Below are 14,716 nucleotides of genomic sequence, written 5' to 3' on the forward strand. Positions count from 1 at the left end.
TTTACTACTTTACTGTTGTAATTTTATCTTATTTTGTGATTTTATTTTTCTGTTTATGCTGTTGTTTGCTGTTTGCTACACTTTCCTTCTTTTTTTATTTATGTTGAAGACATCTGTGTAACGAATTTTATTTCCTCCACGTCACCTTACACTTTTGTTAGTTATTGTTATTATTTGTATTCCATTGTTTTCACCTTTCTTCCTGGCACCTTGTAATTTCACTGTTTTCTTTCGTTGTTACCACTTTATTTATTATATTGTTTTACCCACGTATATCGCTTTTAAGTCTCGCACTTCACTATCACCACACTATTTTATTACCTTCGTCTTCTCTCCCTCTCCTATTATTTTACCCTCCGCTTATCAACTTGGGGAGCACGCCAGGACCCTGTCACCACACTCGGCTGGTTTTACTGGTAAGACTCCCTACGTGTATTTTGGTTTTATGATATTTTAAAGGTTGGTTTTTCTTAACAATGGCTTTTAATGTTTTAATGCAACCTCCGCCTTTACGGCCGGGAGCTGACCTAGGACAGTATTTTAATGTATTTGAGTCCTATTGTACGAACGTCGAGGCCTCAGAAGAAATGAAACGACAACTGTTCCTGGCAAGCATTGACAACGACTTGAAATGGACAACACAAGAAAAAGACGCAAACTTGTTCGAGGTTTCCTACAAGGACCTCAAAGAACGCGCATTGCGCCAGAGGGCTTCTGGTCAACACGCAGAGCGTCAACGCGCCGAGCTGATAAGGCGCGTGCAATTACCTGGCGAATCCGCACGTGAATTAGTTTACGCCCTACAGGCACTGGGCGATGGTGCCTACAGCAACTCCGCTGAAGCTGCCCTTAAAAATAAGGTTCTGTACATTACCTTATTGCAAGGCTTGCAAGACCGGCGCCTCCGGACACTATCCCGATCACCATTAAGTAAGAGCGATCATTCAGAGCCGCAGCTCAAGTCGTTGTTAATACACAAACACCGAGCTTGGTTCAAGTCACTGCAGTAAACACAAAAGCATCAGTGCAGTAATCACAAAAGCATCAGAGATCAGAGATTACCCGATCCCCCGGATAGACGACAGCCTTGACCAAATGTCGAACGCGGCGTATTTTTCTACGCTAGACCTGAAATCTGGCTATTGGCAGGCAGATATGGATGCCTCTTCGCAAGAGAAAACTGCGTTTACCAGTCACGTCGGGCTGTTTGAATTTAACGTAATGCTTATGGGTCTATGTAATTCGGCAGCGACCTTTCAACGCTTAATGCGCATGGTTAAGCGGAATCGAGTGGCGGGGTGCCTTAGCGTATCTGGATGACATTATTGTTTACACCAATACTTTCGAGCAACACTTAAATCGACTAGCTGACGTCCTAGAGAGAACTCAAACCGGGGGGCTGACGGTAAAGCCGTCTAAGTGTTCGCTTTTCAATGAGGAGGTGGCTTTTTTTGGTCACGTATTGTCGAAGGACGGAATACGATGCGACCCCAACAGGTAATTGCACGCGCCTTATCAGCTCGGCGCGTTGACGCTCTGCGTGTTGACCAGAAGCCCTCTGGCGCAATGCGCGTTCTTTGAGGTCCTTGTAGGAAACCTCGAACAAGTTTGCGTCTTTTTCTTGTGTTGTCCATTTCAAGTCGTTGTCAATGCTTGCCAGGAACAGTTGTCGTTTCATTTCTTCTGAGGCCTCGACGTTCGTACAATAGGACTCAAATACATTAAAATACTGTCCTAGGTCAGCTCCCGGCCGTAAAGGCGGAGGTTGCATTAAAACAAAAAAAGCCATTGTTACGAAAAACCAACCTTTAAAATATCATAAAACCAAAATACACGTAGGGAGTCTTACCAGTAAAACCAGCCGAGTGTGGTGACAGGGTCCTGGCGTGCTCCCCAAGTTGTTACGGAATTATCTCGGCAGCTTTGCAATTCGGCCGTTAGATGTTTTTGGGTGGCGATGTTAACCCCCAATTAACCCTTCTACCTAGTTCGGTACTTTTCACAAAGCTGCCTCCCTAATTCTGATACTGCCCAGAACCCTGCAATGACGGCTCACCACAAAGCCAAGGTAACCCAGGCCGATTTAACTTATTGGACGTCGTGTTAAACTCAAAGCGACTAAAAACAATACAAGACGTTACTGGCAAAGATCCCGACAACTCACACACAACACTGAGATGTTCACAACGCGACGCCCAGAAGAAGACTCGCCCGTTTTAGGGAAATCGTTCGTTACACTACAATCGTCAACCAATCAGGATGCGCCTTTCCTACACGCGGCACATCCGGGGCATACAAAAATAAGCGGAGGGTAAAATAATAGGAGAGGGAGAGAAGACGAAGGTAATAAAATAGTGTGGTGGAAGTGAAGTGCGAGACTTAAAAGCGATATACGTGGGTAAAACAATATAATAAATAAAGTGGTAACAACGGAAGAAAACAGTGAAATTACAAGGTGTCAGGGAGAAAGGTGAAAACAATGAAATACAAACAATAACTAACAAAAGTGTAAGGTGACCTGGAGGAAATAAAATTCATTACACTCCCCCCAACCCAAGAATTGTCCTACTCCTGTTGGACATTGGTCTACACGTGTGTCTCCGACGAGAATCGAACTGGCCGGTGTCGGGTCCGTATAGACCTTCTGCATCCGCCCGAATTATCCGGTGAACTCGATATCTCTCCATTGTCCACTCGGGTTGTATTTGGCCTAAATACATACACCAACGTAGGTTGTCGATCCTCAGCCTGCGGAGGTTCCGTCGTTTGCTCAGCGGGCATTGGGAATGTATCTGTGGTCGGTTTAAGCCGATTGAAATGGACAGTTTGTTGTTTACCAGTCCCATCTTCAATGACATAATTTAATAATCTGTTCTTCTGGCATATATAAAACGTAACTTTATTCACCGACGTTTCGCCTGTTATTCAACAAGGCTTCCTCAAGGTAATGGTACGGCACACACTAACACAAAAAATGGGCCAACACGAAAAAGGGGATAACGCTAACACCGCTTGTTAAATCACGTGATGTATAAAAAATGGGCGGGAAAACTGCAGTTACAGTAAGTTGTTATAGAGCACCGGGAAGTAAACGCACTATTCCCTATCATTAACACAGCGATTGTTCTTGTGAATGTGGAGCGCTTCTAGGAAGAGGCGCTTTGTATGGTCCATCTCCTTTTCCTAAACCTTAGCCTTGTCAAAGGCGATCTGATGACCTTTTAAGGCAGCATGCTTGGCTAACGCTGTCTTATTTGCGTCTTTCGACGCAACGTCGCGGCGGTGCTCCTTAATTCTGGTTTTCAAGGCTCTTCCGGTTTCCCCGATGTAGACACCCTCGCACTCTCCACATGGAATTGAATAAACCACTCCTTTTGGTTCCGCTACCTCCATGACAATGGGGTGCGACACCAAACTGAGTGTTGTATAGGGTCTAATGTATACCTTAATCCCATAATCTGTCAGCATTCGCTGCAAAGTCTCGGTGAGTGTGGGGACATGGATGGCAAATCGGCACTCGTGCCTACCGAAAGCCGACTCACACCAACCGCTACCTTTCCTTCCAGTCGGCGCATCCGCTACAACACAAAAAGGCGGTTGTCAGGTCCCTGATGGAAAGAGCGGATGCCTTGGTCTCAAGCAAAGAAGATTATGAAGAGATCACTATCATCCGGAATGCGCTAAGAAAAAACGCGTATCCCTCGTGGATATTACGTCGAAGATCGGCCGTCACACACAAAAACCCGACGCCAACCTGCGGCACGGTGGTTCTTCCCTATGTCCCCACACTCACCGAGACTTTGCAGCGAATGCTGACAGATTATGGGATGAAGGTATACATTAGACCCCATACAACACTCCGCAGTTTGGTGTCGCACCCCATTGTCATAGAGGTAGCGGAACCAAAAGGAGTGGTTTATTCAATTCCATGTGGAGAGTGCGAGGGTGTCTACATCGGAGAAACCGGAAGAGCCTTGAAAACCAGAATTAAGGAGCACCGCCGCGACGTTGCGTCGAAAGACGCAAATAAGACAGCGTTAGCCAAGCATGCTGCCTTAAAAGGTCATCAGATCCCCTTTAACAAGGCTAAGGTTTTGGAAAAGGAGTTGGATCATACAAAGCGCCTCTTCCTAGAAGCGCTCCACATCCACAAGAACAATCGCTGTGTTAATGATAGGGAACAGTGCGTTTACTTCCCGGTGCTCTATAACAACTTACTGTAACTGTAGTTTTCCCGCCCATTTTTATACATCACATGATTTTACAAGCGGTGTTAGCGTTATCCCCTTTTTCGTGTTGGCGCGTTTTTTGGCGTTAGTTGTGTGCTGTACCATTACCTTGAGGAAGCCTTGTTGAATAACAGGCGAAACGTCGGTGAATAAAGTTACGTTTTATATATGCCAGAAGAACAGATTATTAAATTATGTCATTGAAGATGGGACTGGTAAACAACAGAGTGTCCATTTCAATCGGCTTAAACCGACCACAGATACATTCCCAATGCCCGCTGTGCAAACGACGGAACCTCCGCAGGCTGAGGATCGACAACCTACATTGGTGTATGTATTTAGGCCAAATACAACCCGAGTGGACAATGGAGAGGTATCGAGTTCACCGGATAATTCGGGCGGATGCAGAAGGTCTATACGGACCCGACACCGGCCAGTTCGATTCTCGTCGGAGACACACGTGTAGACCAATGTCCAACAGGAGTAGGACAATTCTTGGGTTGGGGGGAGTGTAACGAATTTTATTTCCTCCAGGTCACCTTACACTTTTGTTAGTTATTGTTTGTATTTCATTGTTTTCACCTTTCTCCCTGACACCTTGTAATTTCACTGTTTTCTTCCGTTGTTACCACTTTATTTATTATATTGTTTTACCCACGTATATCGCTTTTAAGTCTCGCACTTCACTTTCACCACACTATTTTTTTACCTTCGTTTCCCCTCCATCTCCTATTATTTTACCCTCTGCTTATTTTTGAATGCCCCGGAGGTGCCGCGTGTCGGAAGGCGCATCCTGATTGGTTGACGATTGTAGTGTAACGAACGATTTCCCTAAAACGTGCGAGTCTTCTTCTGGGCGTCGCGTTGTGAACATCTCAGTGTTGTGTGTAAATTGTCGGGATCTTTGCCAGTAACGTCTTGTATTGTTTTTAGTCGCTTTGAGTTTAACACGACGTCCAATAAGTTAAATTAGCCTGGGTTACCTTGGCTTTGTGGTGAGCCGTCATTGCAGGGTTCTGGACAGTATCAGAATTAGGGAGGCAGCTTTGTGAAAAGTACCGAATTAGGTAGAAGGGTTAATTGGGGGATAACATCGCCACCCAAAAACATCTAACCGCCTAATTACAAAGCTGCCGAAATAGTTCCGTAACAACTGTGTACAATTTAATAAAGTTTTGTGTCGCAGCTATTACAGTTTCTCTTAAAGTGGAGCGGGCTGATAATGACTTCATTGTCCTTCTGTCAGCATCAACCGACAAAACAATTAGTTCTTCTCACTCAAATCAGTTATGTGAATATTCTTTCCTTGTTTGCGGAATAAATTGACGTAAGATTATTCTGATGGAAACACAAACCATCACAATACCCTACCTACACAACTTAGCGACTGATTTTCCAACAATCCAAATTCATCCTCTTTTCGAGCCACCACAAGTAAACAACCGGGTTATGCCACTGATTATTTCGCCCGCCAACATCAAGACCAATCAACGTGTCACAAATCTACCTAAAAATTAAAACTACTCAAGCGTACACAACTAATCGAGACATTGTCGGTGAATCAAATCATCACTGTGTGACATTACAAACCAATGTGTAGGCATCCATTTTTTGTTCTACAAAACACCTGACATATTCTTCAAAAAAAACCTTAATTAGGCGAAGAAATAAAAATGTAAAAAAACTTTTTGTAGGCGAAGAACTGAAGTCAAGTTTAAAAGATAAAGTGGAATTCATCGCCAAGGAAGAATCATCACTTGCAGAAATTACCCAACGAAACATAACACCAGTCAACCTATCCATAGTCAGCAAACCACAACGAATTGATGACGAGTTTCAAGCAGAAGGACATTACCATCGTAGAGAGGAGTTGGCTAAAGTTTACGATCGACCATCCGGTGACATCAGCCCTGATGAAATGTTTACTCGTGCAAAGCAAGCAGCACAAAGAGAAGCAGAAAGGAAATTTAATCCTGAGCAAGAGGAAGCAAAACTCGAGTACGTGGAAAAGCATGGGAATATTGTTGGCGTTCTCGGTCAAGCCGGTATCGGGAAAACTACTTCATGCAAAAAATGGGCTTTACAAGCTTTGCATAGAGAGTTGTTTGGGAAAATATCCTTCATCTTCTACATTGTAATTCGAAACATAAATTTTAAAACAAGCATGACTTTCCTTCGGTTTCTCCTCCACGCCATGCTACTTAGCTGGGAATACACTCCAGAGGTAGCTCAAGGCATAATGCAAGCAATCAATGGTGATCCAGATGTTCTCTTTGTTTTCGACGGAGTAGATGAAGCAGCTTTTAAATTCTCAAGTAAAGCTTCAACTCCCCTGTTGGATAAAGAGAACAAAGCAGAAATTTATCTCAAGCATTTATTGAGTGGAAATTTGCTTCCACGTTCCCGGAAGATATTCACGTCACGACCAGCTCCATTCTACAAACTCCATCCTTCACATCGACCAAGGTTTATTGTTCAGATACTTGGCTTAATTCCAAACTCACAGAGAGAACTTGGACAACAAATATGCGGTACAAGATATGACTCTGTGCAGAAAAAACTTGAACAAAACACCAATATGTTCTCTTACTGTTACGTTCCGGTTAATTTCATACTGACCGTCAACTATCTGCTGAATCATGACGATGATATTCAGCATGTTTCGCTTACCCGTGTTCTGGCATCTACTTGTGTTCAATACTCACAAACTGAACACCTGAAGAATGAAAATCCACAGTTGAACAAACTTTCAAAACTGGCCTGGGACGGATTTCGGAACAAGAAAGTTGTTTTTAAAGTGCAGGACTTCAAAAGCGCAAAACTGAATGACTCAACAGTTAATGCTTTTCTGAATACCTCAATTACAAAGCAGGGAAACTTAAAGTTAACAATACTAGACGGACATAAACGTAGATATTTTTCACATCTCATTTGGCAAGAATTCTTCGCTGCGATATACCTGATGACGATCATGCCTTTAAAAGAATTCAAGAAACAATACACCCGACTTACCAAGGACAGATGGGAGGTTGTTGCCAAGTTCGCGTTCGGAACTTGCGATTCTTTAGTTTTCAACGATATTGAAGCCGTAGTTTCCGGATGTTCACGTGAAAATTGGAAAGCTAAGGAGTGGCTCCTGAAGAGTCTCGTAATGTCGTGTATGGAGAAACCGACCAACCAATCGATACTTCGATGTTGCAGCTGGGCTCATGAAGCGAACGATGAGGAGATAACTTCAATCGTGTCCTCCTTACTCCCTGAAAAGATCGACCTCAGTGACTCATCGCTCCTCCCGACCGACCTCGAGAATCTCACCTTCGTGATTCAAAGGAGAAGCAAACCGGTAAGATATTGTTTGTGCATTTTTATGCCCGTAAGATATTAGTCCAGTTGTGAAACTTCGAAACGAAAATGATTTTTTTTCAAGTGTCAAATAATACTTGACTGTCAGCGATATGGGCACAAATGCAAATGTTTTCCAACTAGTGGACTGTTACCCCAATATGGGTCGCATGCTATTTATTTTTTTGGCTGGCGGAAATGTATGGGTGTATTTAGTTTCAAATTTTTTGATGAATGCACCGAGGGAAAATGATAGAAAGGTTAAGACCAAACGGCGATCCGTATATATGTGATGTACATTTACTTGTTTTAAAGGGAGGTCTCCAAAGTACAGATGAGCTTTGGCAACAGTTGGCAAAAGTACTCAACTGTGGAATTGAATAAAATAATTTCTTTATTGGGCAGCTTCTCTCTATGTTTAAGGCGTTGTCTGTGTATATCTGACGTTTTGGTGTCTGTCCAATTCCAAGCTCTGGATAATCCAATTTACGCTTTGGGCAGTCGAGTTGTTTGTGTCACTTTTCCCTGCAGTGATTGGCTGCATTGGTCAAGCGCCCGTCCCGTATACCTAGAAGAAAATCTGATCGGGATTCGTGCCCAGGATGTCCAGTGTTCAAATACCGGTGTGATAAAAAAAAGTATTTTGGAGCGCATACGCGAACCTTCTTATGTCTCGATATGGGCGTGGGGGGCAGCTGTTGAAGAGGTCTTCGGAGTGCATGAAAAACGTTGTGGGTTCTTATGCAATCATTACAATGTATTGCCCAGGTACCCCCAATGTTGTGCCATAAAGTATCTCCGCTGAAAATGTTTGCAAATCATCTTTTGGGCTAGTTATTATTCCCATCAATACCCAATGGGTGATGGTACGGCATGGGTAAATGAACGGTGAACGAAATAACGATCGGGCTTCGTGGCCAGGATTTCCTGGGTTCAAATCGCGATGTGGTTCCAAAAATTAAATAGTGCTAACGTCTGTTGGAAAGGCTTACACATCACCTAATTGGAGTTTTATCCAAAACAATATTCGGAAAATCGACATAAATTTTAAATAAAAGGGCGGGTGATAAGTGCAAGTGGTAAACGTTATCGCTTCACTGAATGTAATTTAGGTTTGTTTAAACTTTGTATTTCAGCGAAAACACGCCATTATTTTTGTATGAAGCAAACTCTAAACAAAACGGCACGACATCAATATATACCGTAATTTTTTGATTCCTTGTGTAATTGTTATTCACACCATGTCTTACTTGGATATTATGTCGTTAAGCTGAAGATGCTCAACCTCTCGGGCAACAATATAGAAGACCGTAGTGCGGTTTACGTGGCCGACTGCATTCAAAACATTGAACAAGTGGATCTGGGTAGATGCGGCCTGACAGGTGTTGGAGTCAAACATCTATACGAGAAGATTAAACTGTTAAAGAAACCGGTGAGTGATTTCATGTCTGTCTAAATGAACAATATTTATGTTTGTATTGCAATGAATGCGTCCAACGTGCACTTAAATATCAGCGTACTAGAGGTGTTGTGCGTTAGGTTTATTTGTTTTATAAGAGGAGCCGAGTGACGCAAAACAACAAAACTAATGAGGCAGGGGCACACCTTTTGTAATTTTGGCAAATTAAGTTGTTTTTCAATTCAAATATTCTGTGACGATGCAGGATTCAAACTCTACTAATTTAGTTTGTCTGAAATGTACCAAGGAAGCTAAGAAGAAGCTGCTGAAGAATCTCGTATCGTGGTGTATGGAGGAACCAACCAAACAATCGATACTTCGATGTTGCAGCTGGGCTCATGAAACGAACGATGAGGAGATAACTTCAATCGTGTCCTCCTTACTCCCTGAAAAGATCGACCTCAGTAACTCATCGCTCCTCCCGACGGACCTCGAGAATCTCATCTTCGTGATTCAAAGGAGAAGCAAACCGGTAAGATATTGTTTGTGCATTTTTATGCCAGTAAGATATTAGTCCAGTTGTGAAACTTCGAAACGAAAATGATTTTTTTTTCAAGTGACGAATCAAATAATACTTGACTGTCAGCGATCTGGGCACAAATGCAAATGTTTTCCAACTAGTGGACTGTTACCCCAATATGGGTCGCATGCTATTTATTTTTTTGGCTGGCGGAAATGTATGGGTGTATTTAGTTTCAAATTTTTTGATGAATGCACCGAGGGAAAATGATAGAAAGGTTAAGACCAAACGGCGATCCGTATATATGAGATGTACATTTACTTGTTTTGAAGGGAGGTCTCCAAAGTACTGATGAGCTTTGGCAACAGTTGGCAAAAGTACTCAACTGTGGAATTGAATAAAATAATTTCTTTATTGGGCAGCTTCTCTTTATGTTTAAGGCGTTGTCTGTGTATATCTGACGTTTTGGTGTCTGTCTATTTCCAAGCTCTGGATAATCCAATTTACGCTTTGGGCAGTCGAGTTGTTTGTGTCACTTTTCCCTGCAGTATATACAAGTTGCTACCTGCCCATAGTATGTAACATAGAATTCGCACTCCAGTATTCTGATATAACTTAAAAGGGATCGTAAGGAGTCGTTTAAAGAAGGGCGGTGGGTCTCGCACTGAACGAACACATATTCACTGGTCCTGATGTATTTTGGAAAATATTTTAGAACAGGCGGGTGATTGGCTGCATTGGTCAAGCGCCCGTCCCGTATACCAAGCAGAAAATCTGATCGGGATTCGTGCCCATGATGTCCAGTGTTCAAATACCGGTGTGATAAAAAAAAGTATTTTGGAACGCATACGCGAACCTTCTTATGTCTCGATATGGGCGTCGGAGGCAGCTGTTGAAGAGGTCTTCGGAGCGCAGGAAAACGTTGTGGGTTCTTATGTAATCAGTACAATGTATGTACCGCCAATGTTGTGCCATGAAGCATCTCCGCTGAAAATGATTGCAAATCATCTTTTGGGCTAGTTATTATTCCCAACAATACCCAATGTGTGATGGTGCGACATCAGTAAATGTTATGGTGAACGTAATAACGGTCGGGATTCGTGGCCAGGATTTCCTGGGTTCAAATCGCGACGCGGTCCAAAAAAATAAATTGTGGTAACCTCTGTTGGAAAGGCTTACACATCACTTCAATGGAGTTTTATCCAAAACAATATTCGGAAAATCAATTTAAACTTTAAACACAAAGACGTGTGATAAGTGCGAGTCCTCGATGAAACTTATGTTTGTTATTGTTAATCACAGCATTTTTACTTGGATATTGTTTCATTCAGCCGAAACTGCTCAACCTCTCATACAACAAGATAGAAGACCGTGGGGCGGTTTACGTGGCCGACTGCATCCTAAACATTAAAGAAGTGTATCTGGGTGGATGCGGTCTGACAGGTGTTGGAGTCAAACATCTATACGAGAAGATTAAACTCTTAAAGAACCGGGTGAGTGATTTAATGTGTATCCAAAGGAACAATTTTTATGTTTGTGTTGCAACGAATGCGTCCAAAATGTACAAAAATGTCTCCGTCCTAGAGGTGTTGTACGTTGGGTTTATTGGTTTTATGAGAGAAGCCGCGTGACGCGAAAACCAATAAATCAGGGGCTCATTTTAGTTAATTTTGCAAATTAAGTTGTTTTTTAATTAAAGCATTCTTTGACAATGCACGATTTAAGCTCTACTAATTTGATTTGTCTGAAATGTACCAAGGAAGCTGAGAAGGAGCTGCTGAAGAATCTCGCATCGTCGTATATGGGGGAACCTACCAAACAACCGATACTTCGATGTTGCGGCTGGGCTTATGAAGCGAACGATGAGGAGATAACTTCAATCGTGTCTTCCTTACTCCCTAATGAGCTCGACCTCAGTCTCTCACACCTCCTCCCGACCGAACTCGAGAATCTTACCTTCGTGATTCAAGGGAAGAGCGAACCGGTAAGATGTTGTTTATGTATTTTTATGCCAGTAAGATATTGGTCCAGTTGTGAAACCTCGCAACTTAAATGAAAATTTGTTTGAGTTGCAAATCATACAACTCTTGACTGCCAGGGATCTGGGCACAAATGCAAGTGGTTTCAGACTAGTTGACCGTTACCCCCATATGGGTCGCATGCTATTTATGTTTTTTTGGTGGCGGAAATGTGTAGGTGTATTTGGTTTTAAATTTTGGTTTCATTCATAACAACATCGATTAAACCCAGTTGTTGCAAGGAATCTACTTCAACAATAAAATTAAATCAATTGGAATTTGCAAGGGTTTGGTTGTTCGTGTTTGTGACGTAATCTACTTTGAATGGTTTTTGTCATACAAGTTTTTATAAATTTCTGCATGTTTTTGTCGGAATAATGAAGCAGGCTGCCACTTTTGGAGGGGTGTCGCTACTGAAAATGCATGGAATTATTGGAGCACAGGACGAAAATATTTAGGAAAACAAACCCAACTGGTTAAATGTTTGTTTTTGTTTTATTGACAATACCCAGATTGTAAACATCTATGTTTCCGGTCGTGACTGGTTCCTTAATTTCTCCAGAATCTACCCCTTCAGTTGGCATTGTACTATATTAGCCAAAACCCGAGGGCAACCGAGGGCACGTGTGCAACCAATCACTCACTTGTAATAAAACTACGAATGTCTTCGGGCAAAAACAATTGTTTAAACAGGAAGCAAGTGTGATGATCGCCTAACAAAGCAGGCATCTCGTCCATTAACGCCGATGGCTTTCGGTCGCATAAGGAAAGTAGAATAAGCGTGATGCGCGCTATTGGCGGGAAAGATCAAAAGTGTCAACCGTGTCTTGATGGCTGGCTGGCTTGACAAATGTTTGCAGAGTTGCGCAACTGTTATCTCTATGCTCACAGAAAACTCGGGCGTTGTGGTTCATGCCTGCCACAATAAATCCGCACGCTTCGACTTAATATCTCCACTTGCAATAACAACACGAATATTTGTCTCTATCAGGTGGTGATTCCAAAATATCAATCGGTCGACGCACTGTGTCCTGATCTAGTGCGGACACAACGTCGATAATCTTTGTTTAATCTGCCTTGACATTCCCAAGTGTAAACTGTGCTTTCACTTGCTTCAGACACACACGTGGTTGCGGAGGTCAAGATATCGTTAGCTTGACGATATCACCATTTTCAGATTCCATCTTGCGTGTAATATTCCAATAAATGTTTGTTGGAATGCATTTCACCAGTTAAAATGGTTGCACCTTTTGTTTAGAACGCCTTGAAACGAGTCCATTACCAATGATATCCTATGCAAAGTCATTAGGTTTTATCGTGCAACTCAAATCTAGTTGAAGTAGCTTACTGTTAGTGACGTTGGTAATTTTGCCTACGCCATGTTTAGTGCTAATCTATTTAACTATTGGCGCACAGATATTCCATTCAGCAAATTAAAGGGAGGAAACCCGGTTGATTCCAACGCACTAAAGCGTATATAATGTTTTTGTTGCTGCCAGGCATATTGTAACTTTATAATCTGATCTTCTGGCAAAGATAAACCGAAACTTTATTCACCGACGTTTCGCCTGTTATTCAACAAGGCTTCCTCAAGGTAATGGTACAGCACACAACTAACGCCAAAAAATGCGCCAACACGAAAAAGGGGATAACGCTAACACCGCTTGTAAAATCATGTGATGTATAAAAAAAATGGGCGGGAAAACTGCAGTTACAGTAAGTTGTTATAGAGCACCGGGAAGTAAACGCACTGTTCCCTATCATTAACACAGCGATTGTTCTTGTGGATGTGGAACGCTTCTAGGAAGAGGCGCTTTGTATGGTCCTCCTTTTCCAAAACCTTAGCCTTGTCAAAGGCGATCTGATGACCTTTTAAGGCAGCATGCTTGGCTAACGCTGTCTTATTTGCGTCTTTCGAAGCAACGTCGCGGCGGTGCACCTTAATTCTGGTTTTCAAGGCTCTTCCGGTTTCCCCGATGTAGACACCCTCGCACTCTCCACATGGAATTGAATAAACCACTCCTTTTGGTTCCGCTACCTCCATGACAATGGGGTGCGACACCAAACTGCGGAGTGTTGTATGGGGTCTAATATATACCTTAATCCCATAATCTGTCAGCATTCGCTGCAAAGTCTCGGTGAGTGTGGGGACATAGGGAAGAACCACCGTGCCGTAGGTTGGCGTCGGGTCTTTGTGTGTGACGGCCGATCTTCGACTTAATATCCACGGGGGATGCGCCGACTGGAAGGAAAGGTAGCGGTTGGTGTGAGTCGGCTTTCGGTAGACTCGAGTGCCGGTCATCAGATCGCCTTTGACAAGGCTAAGGTTTTGGAAAAGGAGGTGGACCATGCAAAGCGCCTCTTCCTAGAAGCGCTCCACATCCACAAGAACAATCGCTGCGTTAATGATAGGGAACAGTGCGTTTACTTCCCGGTGCTCTATAACAACTTACTGTAACCGTAGTTTTCCCGCCCATTTTTTTTATACATCACATGATTTTACAAGCGGTGTTAGCGTTATCCCCTTTTTCGTGTTAGCGCATTTTTTGGAGTTAGTTGTGTGCTGTACCATTACCTTGAGGAAGCCTTGTTGAATAACAGGCGAAACGTCGGTGAATAAAGTTACGTTTTATCTTTGCCAGAAGATCAGATTATTAAGTCACTAAAGCGTAGTTGGTTTCATCTGTGCGAAAGTACCGTGGCAGCTTGCGGTTGCAGCTTTTATTTTGAGCTCTCAGAAATAGTCAGTTACACTGCATGCGAACAACATCTTTAAAGTGCGAAAAACACATGGGTAAAAGGCACTCAGATTGTGATACGTTTAATGCGATGCCTACAATACAATGACCCTTTATTTTGTCACAAATAACAAGATGGCGAATGTTTGCACCCAGTCCACCCTGGATTGTAATCTTATAACTTGAATCGCCGAATCGTATTAACAAGCTAGTTCTATGCTGGGTGGTCGTAAGATGTTTTATTATCAGTGTTGCAACCTATATGCCAAATGTTGTTAACTTAACGTTTGATATCAACAAGATTAATTAACCCTTGATAACGAAATCCTATTTGACTAATTCATTTGACATAAGGCCACACGTGAGTTCTAACTTCTGTGTTTTCTGATCTGATTTCAATTACAAACCTGATGCAAAATTACTTTACCATATATTAGATTAAGGATACATGATTATATTGAGAAGTATAT

The 14,716-nt window shown here is 42.5% G+C and overlaps 1 protein-coding gene across 1 annotated transcript in view; it reads left to right on the forward strand.

Annotated features, from left to right (window-relative positions):
* Positions 1 to 587: 587 nt before the first annotated feature.
* LOC145906240 (NACHT, LRR and PYD domains-containing protein 3-like) overlaps positions 588 to 14,716 on the forward strand; it is a 29,120-nt gene continuing 14,991 nt past the window's right edge. Inside the window, exons 1-5 of the mRNA XM_082993668.1 lie at positions 588 to 860; positions 3,567 to 4,164; positions 4,572 to 4,712; positions 5,924 to 7,572; positions 8,842 to 9,003. Of these exons, the coding sequence (XP_082849794.1) occupies positions 588 to 860; positions 3,567 to 4,164; positions 4,572 to 4,712; positions 5,924 to 7,572; positions 8,842 to 9,003 (2,823 nt within the window). The remainder of the gene's footprint in view (positions 861 to 3,566; positions 4,165 to 4,571; positions 4,713 to 5,923; positions 7,573 to 8,841; positions 9,004 to 14,716) is intronic.

This window comes from Ascidia mentula, chromosome 6, assembly GCF_947561715.1.
Source record: "Ascidia mentula chromosome 6, kaAscMent1.1, whole genome shotgun sequence".
NCBI lineage: Eukaryota > Metazoa > Chordata > Ascidiacea > Phlebobranchia > Ascidiidae > Ascidia > Ascidia mentula.